This window comes from Neospora caninum, chromosome VIIa, assembly GCF_000208865.1.
Source record: "Neospora caninum Liverpool complete genome, chromosome VIIa".
Lineage (NCBI taxonomy): Eukaryota > Apicomplexa > Conoidasida > Eucoccidiorida > Sarcocystidae > Neospora > Neospora caninum.
In genome coordinates this window covers 2,308,520-2,324,707 of record NC_018393.1, presented here as the reverse complement: position 1 = coordinate 2,324,707, position 16,188 = coordinate 2,308,520, and the positions used below count along the sequence as shown (strand labels likewise).

The window sequence follows — 16,188 nt, the reverse complement described above, 5'->3', positions numbered from 1 at the left end:
TTGCCTGCAACTTCCTCGTAGAACCTACGCCACTCGTGGCTTCCGAGGAGAAAGACCCATGGACAGACTCAAGACGCGTTGGGTACAACGTGTGGAGCAAAAACGTGACGATCGGCACAGCTGTGTGGCCGAAAGAGACCGACAGCACGGCGCCGATCACCAAGCGCCTTCCTCTACGTTGCTGGGGCTTCTTCCAGAGCTACCGAGTCGCCTAAACGGGACGAGTACAGCACTGAGGAACAGTGAATCCTCGTTTTTGTCACTTCACACTTTCTCGCCTAACAAAGCAAAGAGTTTTTTGCGCTCACGACACCTGAGGCAAGGGGCGACACTGGATGCTGCGCGTCCTCTGAGGCTGCTTTCTGGCACTGCGTTACCTGACGTCCAGCCTGTATGAAAGCGTGAACTATTTTCTCGGCCGCATCTTAATGTGACAATCAATCGTTTCAATTGAATAATTCCATGTAGTTATGTTTCGAACAAAGCTTGCCGACAGTAGAGCGGGCTTCCTGTTTAGAATCAGGTACAGCGGCTTCTGCCTCCAGCTGACGAACAAACGGAACAACGGAAGTGACACACTCTGTTGTAGCAAAACGCCGCACGTGTACACAATCGCAGACATAAGCAGGCCTAGGAAAATCGTACAGGTTTACAGTGACTCAGCCAAAGGAGCACCAGACAATACAGAGGCGAAAATACGGTTGCACCACGTTTCCTCATGAAAGATCAATAAATGCGTTACGCATTACGCAGAACGGGAGCGGCCTGGCAACATCGTCACAGGCAGGCCTCTGTATTCCACAGCGACACGTCCCAGCAGTGTTACCAATCCGATCGAAAAAGGCGACGACCAAGGTGGCGTCCAGGCGCGCTCACTCCCACTTTTGAACTACGCTGACGCACTCTTTGCGAGTTTGCGATACCTTCACTTCCCACATAGTCAACCTGTATCGTGCCACGGGGGAGACGCAACGATTGCTGCGCACGCCTGCTACACAGTTCAGTAATTTGGGCACGGAACCCCGCTTGCAGGCGGCGACTGGGACATATATATCCCCCCAGAAATCCCGCAAAGAGGACTCACGATCCGGACAGTGTCCGCATGTTTAACTGGAAAAGAGACAGCTGTCACGCCACAAGCGGCAGCAGCAAATCCACCGCTCTTTGACAGCAGAGGATCTCGGCAGAGAAGCACTTCCGACCCTAGGGGCCCAGATCCCCTGCATTGCACTCGACACAACGCCACCGTTCCCATTCCACACGTTCCAACGTCCTCGCCACTCGCCATTGGGTCACCACATACTGGAAGGGGTGCCTTGGAGCATGTCAAAACAGAAGGCAACAATTAACTCGTACCCTTCACGGGAAGAACTTCCGATCAACTTTCCCGTCGCGTTCACCTCGTCGGTGACGGGGGACGCATCCACATGCCCAGCGGTTCCTGTCCGGGCAATGAACATGAACAAGGTTCCCGCGTGCGACGCTTCAGTCTTGTTCCAGAGCCATACGCTTAGCTGGGTTGAGCCGCTGAACACACCGACGAGGGCTGCTCAGTTCCGCTCGACTGCAATTCGCCCTGGGTCGTCAGAGCTGCTTGCACGTCCCTGACGAGCTGGAGCAGGTCCTCAGTGGGCAAGCTGCCAGGGAGACGCTGCTCTGCAATCAGGTTCGAAAAAGTAGCGAGAAGAGCACGCAGATTCGGCCCCTCCGTGTGGCACGCATCCACCATTTGAATGTAACCAGTTAGGCGGCATAGCGCGCCCTCAGACGGAACCCCCCGGGTCTGGCAGGCGTCGCGGAGGTTTCGCAGAATCATCAGCACTGCCACCTTTGCCCACGAGAGACGCTCCGGGTTTTCTGTGTGCTCGGACGAACACCACCCTGGAGTCTCGCTTCCTCCCAATAACGAATGCGAAGCTTGGCTACCTGAACAAGTGCTAGATGCACGGCGCGTCGATACGCCGTCGACGCGTCCCTCTTCGCCACTTCCCTTGTGGACCTTCGTCCGCTCGAAGTCAGTCTCGACGACCGCTCCACGCAGCCCTCTCTCTGTCGCCGAAAGTGCACCTGCAGAACTCGCGTCCAACTCTCGGAACAGTGGGTCAATGCTGTTGCGCCTTCGCATGTTGCTTTCGATGTTCTCTGTCACCGGAAGTCGCATATCGAAGCCCCAGTCCGAAAGCGAGAAAGCGTGGGATTGCTCACGTAGACGCTCCTGCTCAGACGCTCGTCGCGCTTTCCGGTCTACCACCTGGCCCGGGGACTCCGCTCTTGCCCCAGAGCTTTCCCCCTCAATAGGAATGTCGCGCCGAGGTTCCCCCAACACTGATCCAGTGATGCCACTGCTTGCACACCCCTTCAAACCGCCCAGCACTCCCGTGTCGTCCGGACAGGTGCCCGCGCTTGTCCGAGCCGAGTGAATCGTCAGCGTCTGAAAAGCGTCTTCAGGCGATGCAGCGGATGAATTGCCTTCTGCGCCCTTCAGAGGCGACGCTTCGCCGTATTCCGTTTCCTGACTGACGGAGCCAAGTTTGCTGGCGCGTCCCCCTTGTTCTTGCACCCCAACGCCCGCGATTCTCGCTTGAGCTGATACCGTCCAGCGTGCACCCTCCTCCGAGAGCAGCTCTGAGGAATAAAATCCCGAAGCAGTCGATGCTTTTGGCAGAAGGCTGACGCCAGGAACGTTTAGTTGGGAACTAAGAGCGACGAGGTCGGTGGGAGAACGGGTCCACAAATCGGGTGTTGTTGCAGAGTTCGAGGCGACGCCTTGACTGGCCTGGGGATCCAGCGACAAGTCTCGTGCACCAGCCTCTGGGGTGGCTAAGAACGCCGCACATTCCCGTGTGCCCAACCGGAGCCCGCCATAATTCACCCACGACCCTTCCTTGTTTGCGTTCTTCGCAATATCCAAACCGTTCGCTCTTGATGGCAACAACGGACTTCCCTCAGCTACAAACGGGTCCGGGACCGCGGCGCTCGAACTCGTTACAGCTGCGGATCTCCCCAGACGGGAATGCTCACCTCTGGACAGCAGCAACAGTAGTGGCACGGACGCCTCCCCGCTAGCCGCCGATCCGTCGCCGCCGGACCCCGGGACTGACGGGACAGTCAAACTTGCGGTCGCGGCCAGCGACAGATGCTCAGCAAGCTGCGGATTGCACGGCGGAAGGGCGGCTCCTGAAAGGAGCGACGAAGAGACAAGCTCTGCGCCAGCTCCCACGTCAGCCAGCGCCAAGCGCCGCTGCTCGCCTGTCGTTCGCTGTTGCGGCATTGCGCTGCACAGTCGAACTGCGTCTTGGATGTACTCTGAATGCCACAGTTGAGGACCACAGACAGCCGCGTTCCGGAGGGCAGGTCTCTCCGATAGACCGCGAACTTGGGCGGAGTCGCGCAAGTCGCTTCTCGGCCCCTTTGCGCGTGGAGTGGCTACCGACGAGACAGTCTCTCGAAGGTCCGTCGCGGCATCCACCGCTGTTGTTCTGGCCGGTTCGGCGACTCGACTGTCGTCGGCATGCGGCATGAAGGCGGGGACAGCTTGATGAGACGCGGGCTGTCCAGGGAGACCAGGCACCGCCGACCTGCCCCCAAGGCGTGACGCAGTGCATGCTCGCTCGCAGTCCAGTGAAGGAACGCCAAGGCCTTCAAAGAAGCTCCCACCGTCGGCGCACGCTGCGTCTGCACCCTCCTTCCCTTGGGCAATTCCCTCGCCGGCTGGCCTTGTCCCACCGCCATCACAGTCGGTCCCCTTGAACGAATATGCCACTCGACTGTGTACCCTCTTGGCTTCGCCTGGAAGCACTGGGAGACGGAGGCGACTCTCTGAAGCAGAGCTATCGGCTCCAACATCGGTGGACCGGATCCACGACACGTCAACAGCCGGTGCCCCAGCTAGCCGGGCACTCATCTGGTCCGCGAAAAGTGCCGACGGAACAAACTCGGCCGGATCTTGCATGCTCTCGGTAGCCGGAGGAGCAGCGGCGCCACGCAGAGGGGTGGCCCACTGTGGTTCGACGTCCGCTGCCCCATCTGTCGCGCGAAGGGACAGGTTCGGGCCTCTCTGCCATCCTCCGGTGCCTCGCAGCGCGTCTCGAGAGGTAGTGCGAGCAGAAGTCTTCAGAGCTGCTTCGCTGGCAACGAGATTGCAGAAGGCACGCAAGCCAGCAATCTCTGCAACAGCTGCAGCCTCTATCCGTGTCCTGTCTGACTGTGGACAAACCGGAGCCTCGCTCTCTCTGCTTTCATCCAGCAACGTTTGACCTGCTCTCGCGGGAATGGCGGCAGAGAAGAGCGCAGCATCACCGGCAACACTTTCAGGTTGGGTCCCGTCTCTCCTGCACCAGCGACGATCACAAATGTCTTCTCGACTATCCTGCCTGCCTCCTCGTACTGCAGTCGCGTAGCTGCCAGAAAGGTAGTCTTCCAGTGCGGCGAGGAACGAATCACTGGGAATATTCGGTGGGTTCACGGAAGATGCGTCTTGCCTCTGACAAATCGGTAAGCAAGTCGGCAGCTGTGGCACGGCCCCTGCATCTTCGCGCGAGTCGCCACCAAGCGCAATTGCGTGAGTAATAGACGAAGCGATACGTGCGGTCACGTCGCTTTCCGCGCCGTCAATTGCATTTCGCTGCCCAGACAGCGAGCGCCGAGACTTCCCCGTTCCGCCGCTGGCGCTGCTCCTGGTCGCGGCCGCAAGTTCAGCGTTTCTTTGGCGACACAACTTGGCCAGGTTCCAGGCATTCTCGAAGCCATTTTTCTCGACGCTGAAGCTCTTGAAGAATCGCTGGCCTTCGCGCTTCCAGTGAGCGATCCATCGCGGGCACGTCGGATCAAACTTCACCCCGACGGTATGCGGAAGTTGTCGGGCTCGCAAGGCCAGATCCTCCCGTGCATGCTTTCGCCTTTCGTGCTGCTCTTGGCGTTGATGCAAATGTGCAAAGCTCCCGTCGCGGCCTTCCCGCCGTAACACAACCGAGTCCACACTCGCACGCGGTTTCGTCCATTCATTCCCCGAACATGTGCACGTGCTGGCGCGACCTTCTTTCGTCGTCAGTCTCCGCTCCACTTGAGACGCACTCGAGGCGCTCCGAGGCGTCCGAACTCCGGATTCGCGCCCGGGCCCGGACGCTTCGCTTGCCCCTGGGCAATCCACTGGAGGGATCGTCGAACAAGCATCGCTCTGGAGTTCCCGCAAACCGACACTTTCACGTGAAGCACCGGCTGCATCACCGCAGCTAGACTGCGCGATTCCACCATGGCCTGCTAGGCACTGCGCCGGATTGCCTCGCCTTCGCGTGTCCCCACCTGACGACGAATCCAGAGACGGTTTTGCATGTCCGCAATCTCCGGGCGTATCGGAAGACGACGACGTTGCACACCGCGCGCACAGCCTCTGCGCAGGACTGTCGACGGGGCACACGGGAACAGCCGCTCTTGAAAGCGCTGGGCCCCCCGACTCTAAATGCGACGCCGCGCTCGACTGAGCACGGGAAGGGTTCTCCGCGTTCCGCTCCTCTTCGAGGTGTCGCTTCGAAGAAGCCACCGTCTGAGCTGCGCCTCCGTGGTGCGCCGCGTCGCCCTTCAAAACCGGATCAGCGGCGCTTGCCTCCGCTCGGCAGTCGCCTTGTGTCGGTTTGCTCTGTGGATGACGTTCACCGGGGGCGAGGTTGCCTTTGGTCGCACCCGGAATGCTGCCATGCGCCAGGCTCGCCTCAGACGGTGCAGTCTCTTTGCACGCGCGCGCGACGCAACCGCCGGGTCCTCCTGAATGGGGCGTGGACGCCTCCGGCAGCTGAAGCCGCGCACCCGCTAGCTGTGGCTGGTCGGAGTGTTGTCCGCCGCAGCATGCGCACGAAGAATCCATGGGGGCAAATCCGTCGGCCGCTGTGTCTCTGTCCACGTGCCCATTGTGCATGAGAGGCGATTCCGCAGCGGCTCCATCCGTTTCGCTTCGTCGCGATCGCGCTGTCGGTGAGGCGCTTCTCGTTGGGTCTGAGGGTCGCGTATGCAGTTGCTGGTCCTGGTGGTCAAACTCCATCAGGAAATCAACCGCCGCCTGGCGGGCCGGAAGGAAGCCGAGCTTCCGCACGGAGAAAGACTTACACAGCCGAGTGCGCCGAGTCTGTACTCGCACGACCCACATCAGGGTCTGAGTAGAAAAGGTCAGACGGTTGATGCGAGGCAACAGACGGGCCAGCTTTGCGTACTCTGCAGCGCGATGCTGCGGGTGCCCGAGCTGCGTCTTAACAGCGTCATCCATCGCGCCCACGGCGCTTCCCGTTGACGCCGCCAGCAGCGCCAAGACTTGTTGCTCCGCCGACGGGTTTCCGAAACCGGAGCGAGGCTCGACGTTTGACAGTCTCTCCAGCTCCGGCGTCGCCCCTCGCATTGAGGGCGATCCTGCACACCCAGGATACAAAGGTTCTGCGGGCACTCTTGAAGCGCCACAAGACGCTGTCGCCAAACGCGACAGTCCAGCTCCCAATGGTGAACCCGTGGCAATTCCCGTTAAGCTTTGAGGCTCCGACAGCCTCCCTGGCGGCACCGCCTGTGCAGTTGCCTCATCAGTTCGGCTGTCGCATGCGGCCGATGCCCGCACTCGAGACTCTACAGCATTCGCAAGACCCCGAGATGCCGCGCCACTGTCGACGGGGCCTTCCGTCTTCCCCCTGCCCGCCTGCACCGCCTCCTCGCCTCTTAGAACAGACGAGACTAGTCGACGGACTGATGAAGCGTCTTGCCGTCCAAACGCCCCTAACTGACCCCGCAACTGTGCTTCCGCGTTGGACTCGACGTCCGCTTCCACATCGATAGGTCCGCCTGGAGCTAGGGTTGCAAACTTCCTTCTCTTCAGCCCGAAGGCCTGGAGCAACGCAGCCCCGATATCGTCCGAACCGAACCTGGGTCCAGCAGGCGAAATGAGAAAAGCTCCGGCATCCTCTCCGCTGCATGCGACACTGGTTCCCCTTTCATTACTGCTTGCATCGCCGACACCCAGTCTCGCGCAGCGATTCCTGGTGTCTCGCTCCCTGTTTCCCTGTTCACCCAAATGCTCTTCTCTTGACTCTGGGGCATCTGCCGCCTCAGCAGCCGCCGCAGCCTCTGCATCTTGGCGCAGCGCCGTCATCTCGCCGACCAAAGCTTGGAGGATCTCCTGCTCTTGTCGAGAATTGTGTAGCTGCTGTTGAAGGTCTTGCTCCCTCCTCTGAAGTTCTTCCTTTGTTGCCCTAGTCGACAGCAAATCGACGCGACAGGCTGACAGTGATGAAATCATGTCGCAGCTCGTCTGAGGAAGTCGTAGATGGTGTCCCTCATCCCGGAGGGTAGACGCTCGTGAAGACGCGTTGCGTGCTGGCTGGCTCGGCGATCCCGTCATGCTCTCCACCACCAGTAGGCTCGGATGAGACCGCGGCGGCCAGTGAAGCGCTTGGCTCCCCCCCGGACCGTTTGCAGGTGCCGCGTTTCCCCTGTCGCTGCCCGTGGCGGAAGACGTTGCTGCTCGTGATTGGACAGGCGCGTCCGCAGTGCCGAGTGTGTCTGGCGGATGTGCCTCCCCTGAGTTTGAAGCCGCTCTCAGCTCGCCACTCGTACCCATCAGTAGGTGTCGCCAGCAGTTCCCCTGGGATGCAGATTCTGCCTGAAGGAGAGAAGCGCTGGTGTCGTGGAACGGCGTCGACGCACGGTTATTGGATGCGTGGACCAACGAAGGCGGCTGACAAAAAGTTGGCGGAAGCCGCTGCGCTCCAAACAGAAAGGGTTCCCGCTGCATCTGGCCGCTGCCTCGGCCCGCTGGCCGCGACCCCTCTGGAGTCACCTCCATGGCTCCAGTTCCTGTCGGTGCATCCTTTGCTCCTTTCCTCGCCGACCCAGTTTCTCGTTCCTCACTCTCGACTCCACCTCCCGTCTCCCTCGCATTTCCTTCAGGAAAAGAACCCCCTCCTGATGGGACACCGCGTGGAGCTGCGACGCTTCCGTTTCGGAGGTCGCCCACTGTAACATCCCTCAATGTCCTGGTGGAAGAATCTGCAGACGACGAAGACGAATCGCTCATCGCATCCGAGGAAGTGTGGTCCTGCTTTCCTGCCGAACATGGGCCTTGAATTCGAGTGCTACGTCCTTGACGGGGAGGAGAACTTCGGTTCACCAGCGACCGCACTCTCACTCTGTCTACAGGGAACGAGGCACGGGCTGAATCCAATGTCGCCCGGTCTAGAGTACTCGAACAACTCCCTTCTGGGGACGCACTCGTTTCGTTTACGGCACTGTTCCCCTTGTTCGCAGGAGAGGCCCAAGTTGGATGGCGGAGGTCGCAAGGAGTCGGGCGGTCGCCATACTGGGGCTCAGGCACTCCGCATGCACAAGTGGAGTGCAAGCGGCAGCTGCTGCCTGGTGTCTCTGGTGGTTCGTCCCGAGTCACGGGGTCTGGCTGTTCTGTCGTGCACTTCGCGGTTCCTTGATACGCTATTTCCAACAACGCTTCGAGCCCAAGTTCAATCGTTTGACAAGGCAAACGAAGAGGTTGGGCGACATTGTCTTCGTCCTTGATCTTCGGATCTTGCGCAGCACAGCCGTAGAACCTTGACAGAGCCTCTTCCGCGGCATCGCAGCCAAAGTCGGTTGCCATAGCGGTTTCGTCAGGCAGACAACGTCGAACACGTCGAAACCTTCAACGTTCAGCAAGAGAGGGCCACGGTCAGGCTGCGTCACCTTGAAGAGTGACACCAGTGAATCCGAAATACGTGTGCAGGTAAGCCCAGGCGATGGTAACGCTGTAGCTACGCCTTTCCTCGGCACGAGATTGAGGGTGAAAGCCAACGCACGCTGATTTGGAGGCGCCACGAAAGAAACGAAAAAAAAGCTTCAGAAAGAGAGCGACAGGAGTCATCTTTCCGTCATCCTCGGAGGGGACCTGTATGAGTGCTCGGCAGACGCGTCCGGAGGAGCAACATGCAACTGAGGTTTCCGCGAATTGAGACAACATACCAATAGTTGACAGCTGAAGCCTGAGAAAGCGTTGAGGAGCCTCACCGTGTGATGGTCTTCGGACGGGGCAACCGCCACGGGGCCAACATCACCGCTCATCCTGCGCATCCCATTCGAAACACAATCTTGGTTCACCTTCAAAAAACAAGCAAACGTAGCGAAGATTAAAACGGAAGACAGCACCACGGGCCGTCGCCTGAGACGGAGCAGAACCGAACGAACACTTCTACTGCACCAAACCTTCCTCATCCACAGTTTCGTCCTGAGAAAAATTTGATAAAGCCCCTTCACGAGACGAAGAAAAGGAAAAGTCACCTTGGATCTGCCAGGAGAGATGTACCAGAAAACACTCAACAGTCTGTTGATTGGTCGGCCGACTGGGCAGCACAACACAGGACGCAAACGAGGGTGAATCTGAGAAAGAAAAAACAGTTCGGCCAACAACCAATGAGTTGCGATGAAAACCAGATACGAAATTCAAACAGACAACACCGTTGTGTGTCGTCTGCTACTCTTCGTCCGCGGGGATGAATTCGCGCGAAAGATGCTCTACCTAGGAGGCAGACGTATGTCGATGGGGATCGGCCGGAGACACATGCGAACTGCCAATACTGAATTGAGCAAGACAGTCTCTCGGAACGAAACGAAGTTGAAACACGGTCTCCTCCGAGCCGTATCAAATGCACGAGCGCATCTTGAAAAATGATGGAAACGCACTGAAGTCCGGATGACGACGTGTGCACGGTGGGCTCCTGTGGAGCAGATAAAACACTTTACCGCCGATTCTGCCCCTTCGTCCCGTATAACAGTCGGTCGGGAACTCACGAAAGGAGCTAGCAGCATTAGCAAGCAAATGGCTTTGAGTCTTGATAGAAATTCGGCGTATTCCCCCAAAGCTGCGGCACCGCGCCGCGAACCTGTCGATTTGCTCACGTGCCTGACCCGCCCGATCACCACACCTACCGAGAAGAGAGGCCGACACAACCACGGGTCATAGATCCCAAAGAAAGTAAATGGCAGGAAAAATGTTTCAAAGTCTCTTGAAAGCGCAGAACCACTGAGTCTAATATTTTTGCTGCCCAAAGGGCATTACCAGTTGAGAAGTGAGCCTGCGGAGACACCGGAGGGTAATTCAGCGCTGCAGTGGCCGTCCGCGCGAAAAACTGGAGACACAACTGCATGAAACTGCGCGCGTCACATCTTCGGCGGTCCGGCCAACTAGGATACCGCACGACTCGCGCCCTGCTATTTCCGTGTGTCGCGTCCCATCCCCATCACGTAATGGCTGCGGCCCCCGCCCAGTTCCACGCGGCAGACGACGGTGTCGTTGGGCACTCGCTGCCATGCCACGATGAGCACCAGGCGGCAGAACACCTGTACAGCAGCAGCTCGGAAGCGAGCACTTCTTTAACGGCAACAGAAAAACCAGGAACGTGACCCAATACCTCGGTTCGACCACTGAAATTAAGAAAACAGTGCGTTGTTCCAGGTGGAACCTCTATGTAGAGAGTAGAGTGTTGACTCAGTGAGCGGACGGGCTGTGTGTGTGAAGAATTATTCCCGTGGTGACTGTTAACCAGTGATGCGGACGACAAAGTCCCGGATCAAGTAGATCTCCCATCAGTGTGATTCCCCCTCTGACTCGCGACTGGTTTGGTTTCTGTGAATGGCGGAGGCGCACTCAAAAGACAGCCGGCTTTGGCCACAGAAAACCGACTTTGTTAGCGTCCTTCACCTGTTAGGTGGTTAGCCCCGAACCCATTTTTAGCTGCAGCCCGCGGCGGTGGAGTTGAGCGTATCGGGGAGACACTTGGCATGTGTAAAGTGCAGAAAACGCCACACGAAGATCTTCAAACGACGTGACTTCCAGTGCGTGAATCGCGCGATTAAAAGTTAGGCAAACCGATTCTTCATCGCTAGCGGACGGACCCTCAAGTTTCGGCTGTCACGAGGCCACTAACCCCCCGTCCCCCCCTCCCCCCCGCCTCAGTGTCTTCCACCATTCGAAGGGGTGTGCGCCGCTTCGTTTTGCGGCACTCGGAATGACGGGGAACCGTAACTGTGTCCTCGCTCCCCTCGACCACTTATTGGCCTTTTTTGGCCGAAGCGGGTGCAGTTTGCACGGCAGCCGAGCTACGATTCTTTCTCTCGTTTAATTTGGGATGGTAGACGCGATTCGCTATACGAAAGCAGGCCAAGCCTGCGCAGCCTGAGGGCGGAGCAGTCGCGCAGGGATGTGCCGCTGTTCAAGCGACCCTGCATCAGAGACGCGCATTTGACGGTTCTATTGCGAATGTGCGTGCTGCAACACTGAAGACAGATCACTCACGTCAGCACGGAAATTCGTTGGCAACCACCGGCAGAAGACGGCATTCTTCTCGAAGGTGTATTGAGTCTATGTTTGCTGGTTCATGGGGCTGCTCCGCGGGAAATCGAAAGTGCACAAAAAGCTAGCGAGATTCGCTGCCTCCTTTTTCGGTAAAATAATGTAGCTGGGGAGCCTCGGGGACTCGCATGCAGCTGCGAAAAGATGCCGGCGTGGCACGATCGTCGACACACGCGTTGAGGATCGCTGCATTCTCAACAGCAAGCACAGGCACAGAACCATCTGAACGCCCATATTTCAAGCATCGGCGGTGCGTTTCGTGGGGCGAGTGGCCCACAAGTGTACATACACAGGAAGCTGGCAGTGAACGTTTACGTGTCATGGACCAACATGGATGTCCACGGTCTCGGCCAGGCGAATCGAAAGTGACAGGAAGGCATGTCGGGTCCCTGCAGAAACTACCGGAAAAACTCGTGTTAATACCTCAGGCTGTGCTCGGGCAACCAGTGTTCCGTCAAGCTTCCTGTTCAAACTGTCTAGCCACGGCATGTTTGTCGGAACTGCCTCCCGGTGGTTTTTTTCTTGATCTGGTGGCATGCGCGGTAGCCGATGGATTTTGGACGTCACGCACGGTACATCGAAACGAGTTGGAGAATGTGGCAAACGTTCGGCTCACCCCGCGACCATCGCTTCTGGTCACGGTAGCAATGCCAGTTGCGCCTGATCGAGTTACTTTCGGTACCGAGTTGCGGGCAGTGCCTTGAGTGTGTTACCTTGCGCCAATCCAGCATCGCCTGGCCTACCTGTCGTGCTTTCTGTTCGAGTCCCTCTCATCAGAAGCGGTGCCTATTCGTAGGGCTTGACTATTTCGCCATGCAGAACTGGACGGCGTCACTCGTGTCTCCGCCTCGGTGTGCTCGTTGCTATTCTTCCGCGATTCTCGTGTCTGAGAGGGGCCGACCTCAGATAGTCACGCAGTCGCGGACCGTACCAACGTTGCAACCGAGGCAGCAACAGGGTACATTTGAAGCTGTTCACCGAAGCCTACTGTTGGGACCACAATGCGCAAAGACAAGCTATCCGGTCTCGTTCCACCGAGTTTGCCCTTCAGAAAATGCAACTGGTGCTCCCGTCCTATCTGGAACACGACGTTCTGCAACCACCCTTTGCACTACAACTCAATTACTAGATGGTATGAGAGGGTCACGTGCATGGTATGGAACTGAGAGGGAAGCGGGTACGCGTCCTGCGGAGGAGCAGCTGTCTCGAACAACTGACCAGGCGTTTTCGTCTGATGGACGGATCCCAGACGGGCACCGGCAGGTGTCTCCACAGGCAGCAGCTGTCCCTAGTGCTGCCGAGCATGAGCGTCGATTGCGCAGGCGCCTTCAGGCAAGTGGGCCACGGCCAAACGAAATACGGCGTCTCAAAGATGTGCTGGTGACACATCTGCTTTCGGTCGCGGGAAATCCTTCGTACAGGTCAGTTCCCCCACCGCTGTCGGAGCTGATTTGGCTGTACACTGTACAGCATGGACAGTTACTTTCTGCATTTCAGTTTGACTTTTTTTCTGCCCCGTGTGATGCAGTGAGGGAGTAATATGTTGTCATATGTAGAAGATCATTCCCCGATATTCTTCGTGGCGCTTCCCTGCAGGACGTCGAGGCAGAGTGTTCTTGTTAGTGGTTCCTCCTTGGTCAACGAGCTGCGAAAGTCCTTCCAGTGCAAGCGGCTTTTGATAAGCCGACAGTCGAAGCGTGCGAATAAGGACGTATCCGCTCATTTGGCGGAAGGTGACAACCCTTTTTGCCCAGCGATGACCGACGAGGGTGGCGGAGTCTCTGCTGCTAGCGACAGGGCGCATGTACCAGCCGATCGCGGAGTTGAGACGCACTTTGTGACTGACCGTATTCTTCGTAAAGTAAGCAAATCGCGTTTTGTTAGTACAGGTTAGCAATTGTGAGATCCGAATGGTCACTGCCTGTGAGCCACAGTACGTGCCGTTGCCGTATGCTGTGCGGTCTGCGATTCAGGTTGCGGGTCTGCATTCGTACGACGGTGGCTGTGTTGCGGAAATGAGGCACCCTGCTCCTGCGGCGTCCTTCGGTGATGTGAGGCTGTTGCTGTGTCTCGGCCGTCCCCCGAACTCTTTTTGCGAGGCCGACATCGGTTGTGGGCCCTCCACGAGCTTCGAAGGTGACCGAGACAACCTCGAACGAGCAACACTCGGCATGCTTGGCACCATTCTTCGGTCGGCAGCCGCCCTGCAGTGGCAGGGCGTGTGGCTTTTGCCCCAGTGCCCAGACGTCTTTAACCCCCTCGGCATTCGCGCTTCCCAGGTACGAGACGAGGCGCGGCGTTCAACTCTTCTCTGGAGAACAGAGGTTTGACTGGATGTCCGCTGTGTCACCGAATTTTTAGGGACGAAGACTGTGCTTCCTTTGTGCAGGAAAGCACCCTTCCACTGCAACCTTGGTCCTTATACGGTTCGAAGCGTGATTCTACGCGTATCTTTCTTGCATGTTGTCGGGTCCCGTTTGCAGGCCGTTCGCAACTGTTAGCCCTTTCGCTTGTCTGTCACTGCAGGGAGCTCTCTTCTGGTTGCCGTATCGCAGAGGGTCGTGGGACGAGTTCGTCAAGTTCACGACCGAACAGAATTTGTTGATCTGTGTCCCTCATGAGGCGGGGATAGACGTTCAGTCCAGCAAGGTGTCGCGGAGCAGTTACAAGGGCATTTGCCTGTTAATTGACGACTCTGCCTTCCAAGCGGCCGATGCTCTTGCTCAGCAGTCCAGAGCTAAGGAGTCCAACAAGCCGAGGGACTTTATGGCCTCTATGTTAGAGGACAGGGCGAAGCGTGCTATCATTCCGGCAGGAGGCAAAAATAGATTGCCTCGATTTTCCTGCCCACACCATCTGATTGCCTTGCCATCAGTCGGCGTTGGAGACGGTGAAACACAACATGAGAATGCCATGGCTCTCATGCATCCAGTTACTTCGACTACAATTTTGATGTATCAACTCAAGCAGATACATTTTCCGTCTGTAGCATCTTCTGCCTTTCTGTTCTCTAGCAAAATGCGAACTTAAGTGAGCACTCGTTTTCACCAAACGTGACGGCCTTCAGGTACTATACGCCCAGCAGGCTGACACAGGTGGACGACGTTACACGAGAGATTCAAGGGTCGCCTTTTTTGGGGAAAGAGCCTATTCGCCGTGGCTTGCTTGTATTTCGTTTTTTCATTAAGCTGTCTTTTTTGACTCATCTATCCGGTGTCCTCCGTACGAGGAGACAGTGACGTGTGGTATTCGCCAGATGTGCCGGGTGATATCGGGAGAATCGGTCGCTTCGCCGCACCCGTAGAGCCACAGCGTAGGACACTGGAGCTCAGAACAGCGTTGTGATGGTGGTGCACACTTGTTGATGTTGGCAGGTTATTTACGTTTGGGGAAGCCATTGAAAGACAAAGTGTCAAGCGCACTTCATACGTATGTTGCATGCATGCATGCATGGTCAACTGGTCTACGGTAGCAATAACGCTTGCCCCATGAGTCTCATGTCGCGGGCACAGTTTGATAGGCGGGCGAGTGAAGATGCGCATAGCGCTGATATTGCAGGTTTTTCTCGTTGTGCTTACGAGCGATATATGGCAGACTCTTACCGATGATTCCTCTTACGAGAAACGCGACAAGATTTACACGCCTGCAAAGCGAAATCATCAAAAGCTCTGGATTTCCCGATGCAGTTCTCTTACTTACTTGACTGCTGTAATGAAAACTACCTCAAGAAGCATTCCAGCGACAGCCACGTAGTACAGTTTAGTCCAATCCCTTGACGATCCCGCTATACGTCGGTACGCGACCACAGCAAAAATAACTAAGACGACGTGATATCCTAGCTCCGCTGCTGCCAAGTATATCCTGGATTTTTGTGTCTCAATGGATAAAACGCACAAGACGGTCCGAAATCAGGATGTGTTCCGTTTACCATGCAACAGTTGTCTCCCTTAAGAAAGCAGCAACGGTGGAACCAATGCTGGCCTCGCAGTACGGGGTTACCATTGCCGTAATAAGGAAGATCTCGTACAGGGTAGCGAATCCCACAACCGTCATGCACTACTCATCAGCTGCGTTAGAATACCCTCGTTCGCCAGCAAGAAGAAAACTCACTGCGCTGGCATTCTTGTAGTACGCGTCGTCGACTTGCTCGATAGTGGGCAGCCGGGTTGGCAGAAGCCTGAGCAACATGCCAGGGCCGAGGAAATATCTTGTGAGATTCCCACAGGACTCAGGGCGCAGAGCAAGGGGAGGTATTCCAGGCTTATAGTCGCTTGGAAAGCCTGACGTATCGCGGTTCATGGCGTTTGGTGTTGTGTGTGGCAGGCAACAACGGTATTTTACCCATAGGGTTTTCCCCCCTGGGGTTCTGCACGAACACTGGAAGGAGACCTGGCCGCATGGGCGGCGGTGGGTCTTTCGGTTTTCCTTGTGTCAACAAGGGCATGGTTAGCAAGCTTCGGAAAGGGGCACACGATGATGAGACCTAGCAATGCGTCGCAGATCCACGTACTGGGGCGAAATCCCGTAGTGGTCTTCATGCTTTTCTCTGGGGGTGCTGTACAGACAGCGGAGTTTTGAAGCTCATCCGATCGAATCCTCATCCCCCCTTCAGACATTAAATAGTGCCATATTGCAGGACGGGGAACGAAGATTGGCCTTTGCCTCTTAGTTATACAGTCAAATCGTTTTGTTGCCCACCTTTGCTTTCGTGTTAATATTCTTGCTGAAGCCCGGCCAAACTTCGGCACTCGTCTGAGTGGGAAAAAAAATTTGATCTCTTCAACTGTAGTCAGTGTGCGGGAACACTAGTTTTCCAGCGAGAA

General features: G+C 56.9%; 2 protein-coding genes across 2 annotated transcripts; one reads left to right on the top strand and one right to left on the bottom strand.

Moving 5' to 3' along the window:
• Window positions 1-1,510: 1,510 nt before the first annotated feature.
• NCLIV_021870 (uncharacterized protein) lies at window positions 1,511-8,620 on the bottom strand (the record flags this gene model as incomplete). Its single annotated transcript, XM_003882381.1, has 1 exon — window positions 1,511-8,620. The coding sequence occupies one exon, from the start codon at window positions 8,618-8,620 to the stop codon at window positions 1,511-1,513; it is 7,110 nt and encodes a 2,369-aa protein (XP_003882430.1).
• A 3,879-nt stretch (window positions 8,621-12,499) lies between these two features.
• Window positions 12,500-14,395, top strand: NCLIV_021860 (conserved hypothetical protein; the record flags this gene model as incomplete). The annotated part of the gene is made up of 4 exons (XM_003882380.1): window positions 12,500-12,786; window positions 12,962-13,226; window positions 13,339-13,644; window positions 13,892-14,395. The coding sequence occupies 4 exons, from the start codon at window positions 12,500-12,502 to the stop codon at window positions 14,393-14,395; spliced, it is 1,362 nt and encodes a 453-aa protein (XP_003882429.1).
• Window positions 14,396-16,188: the final 1,793 nt, after the last annotated feature.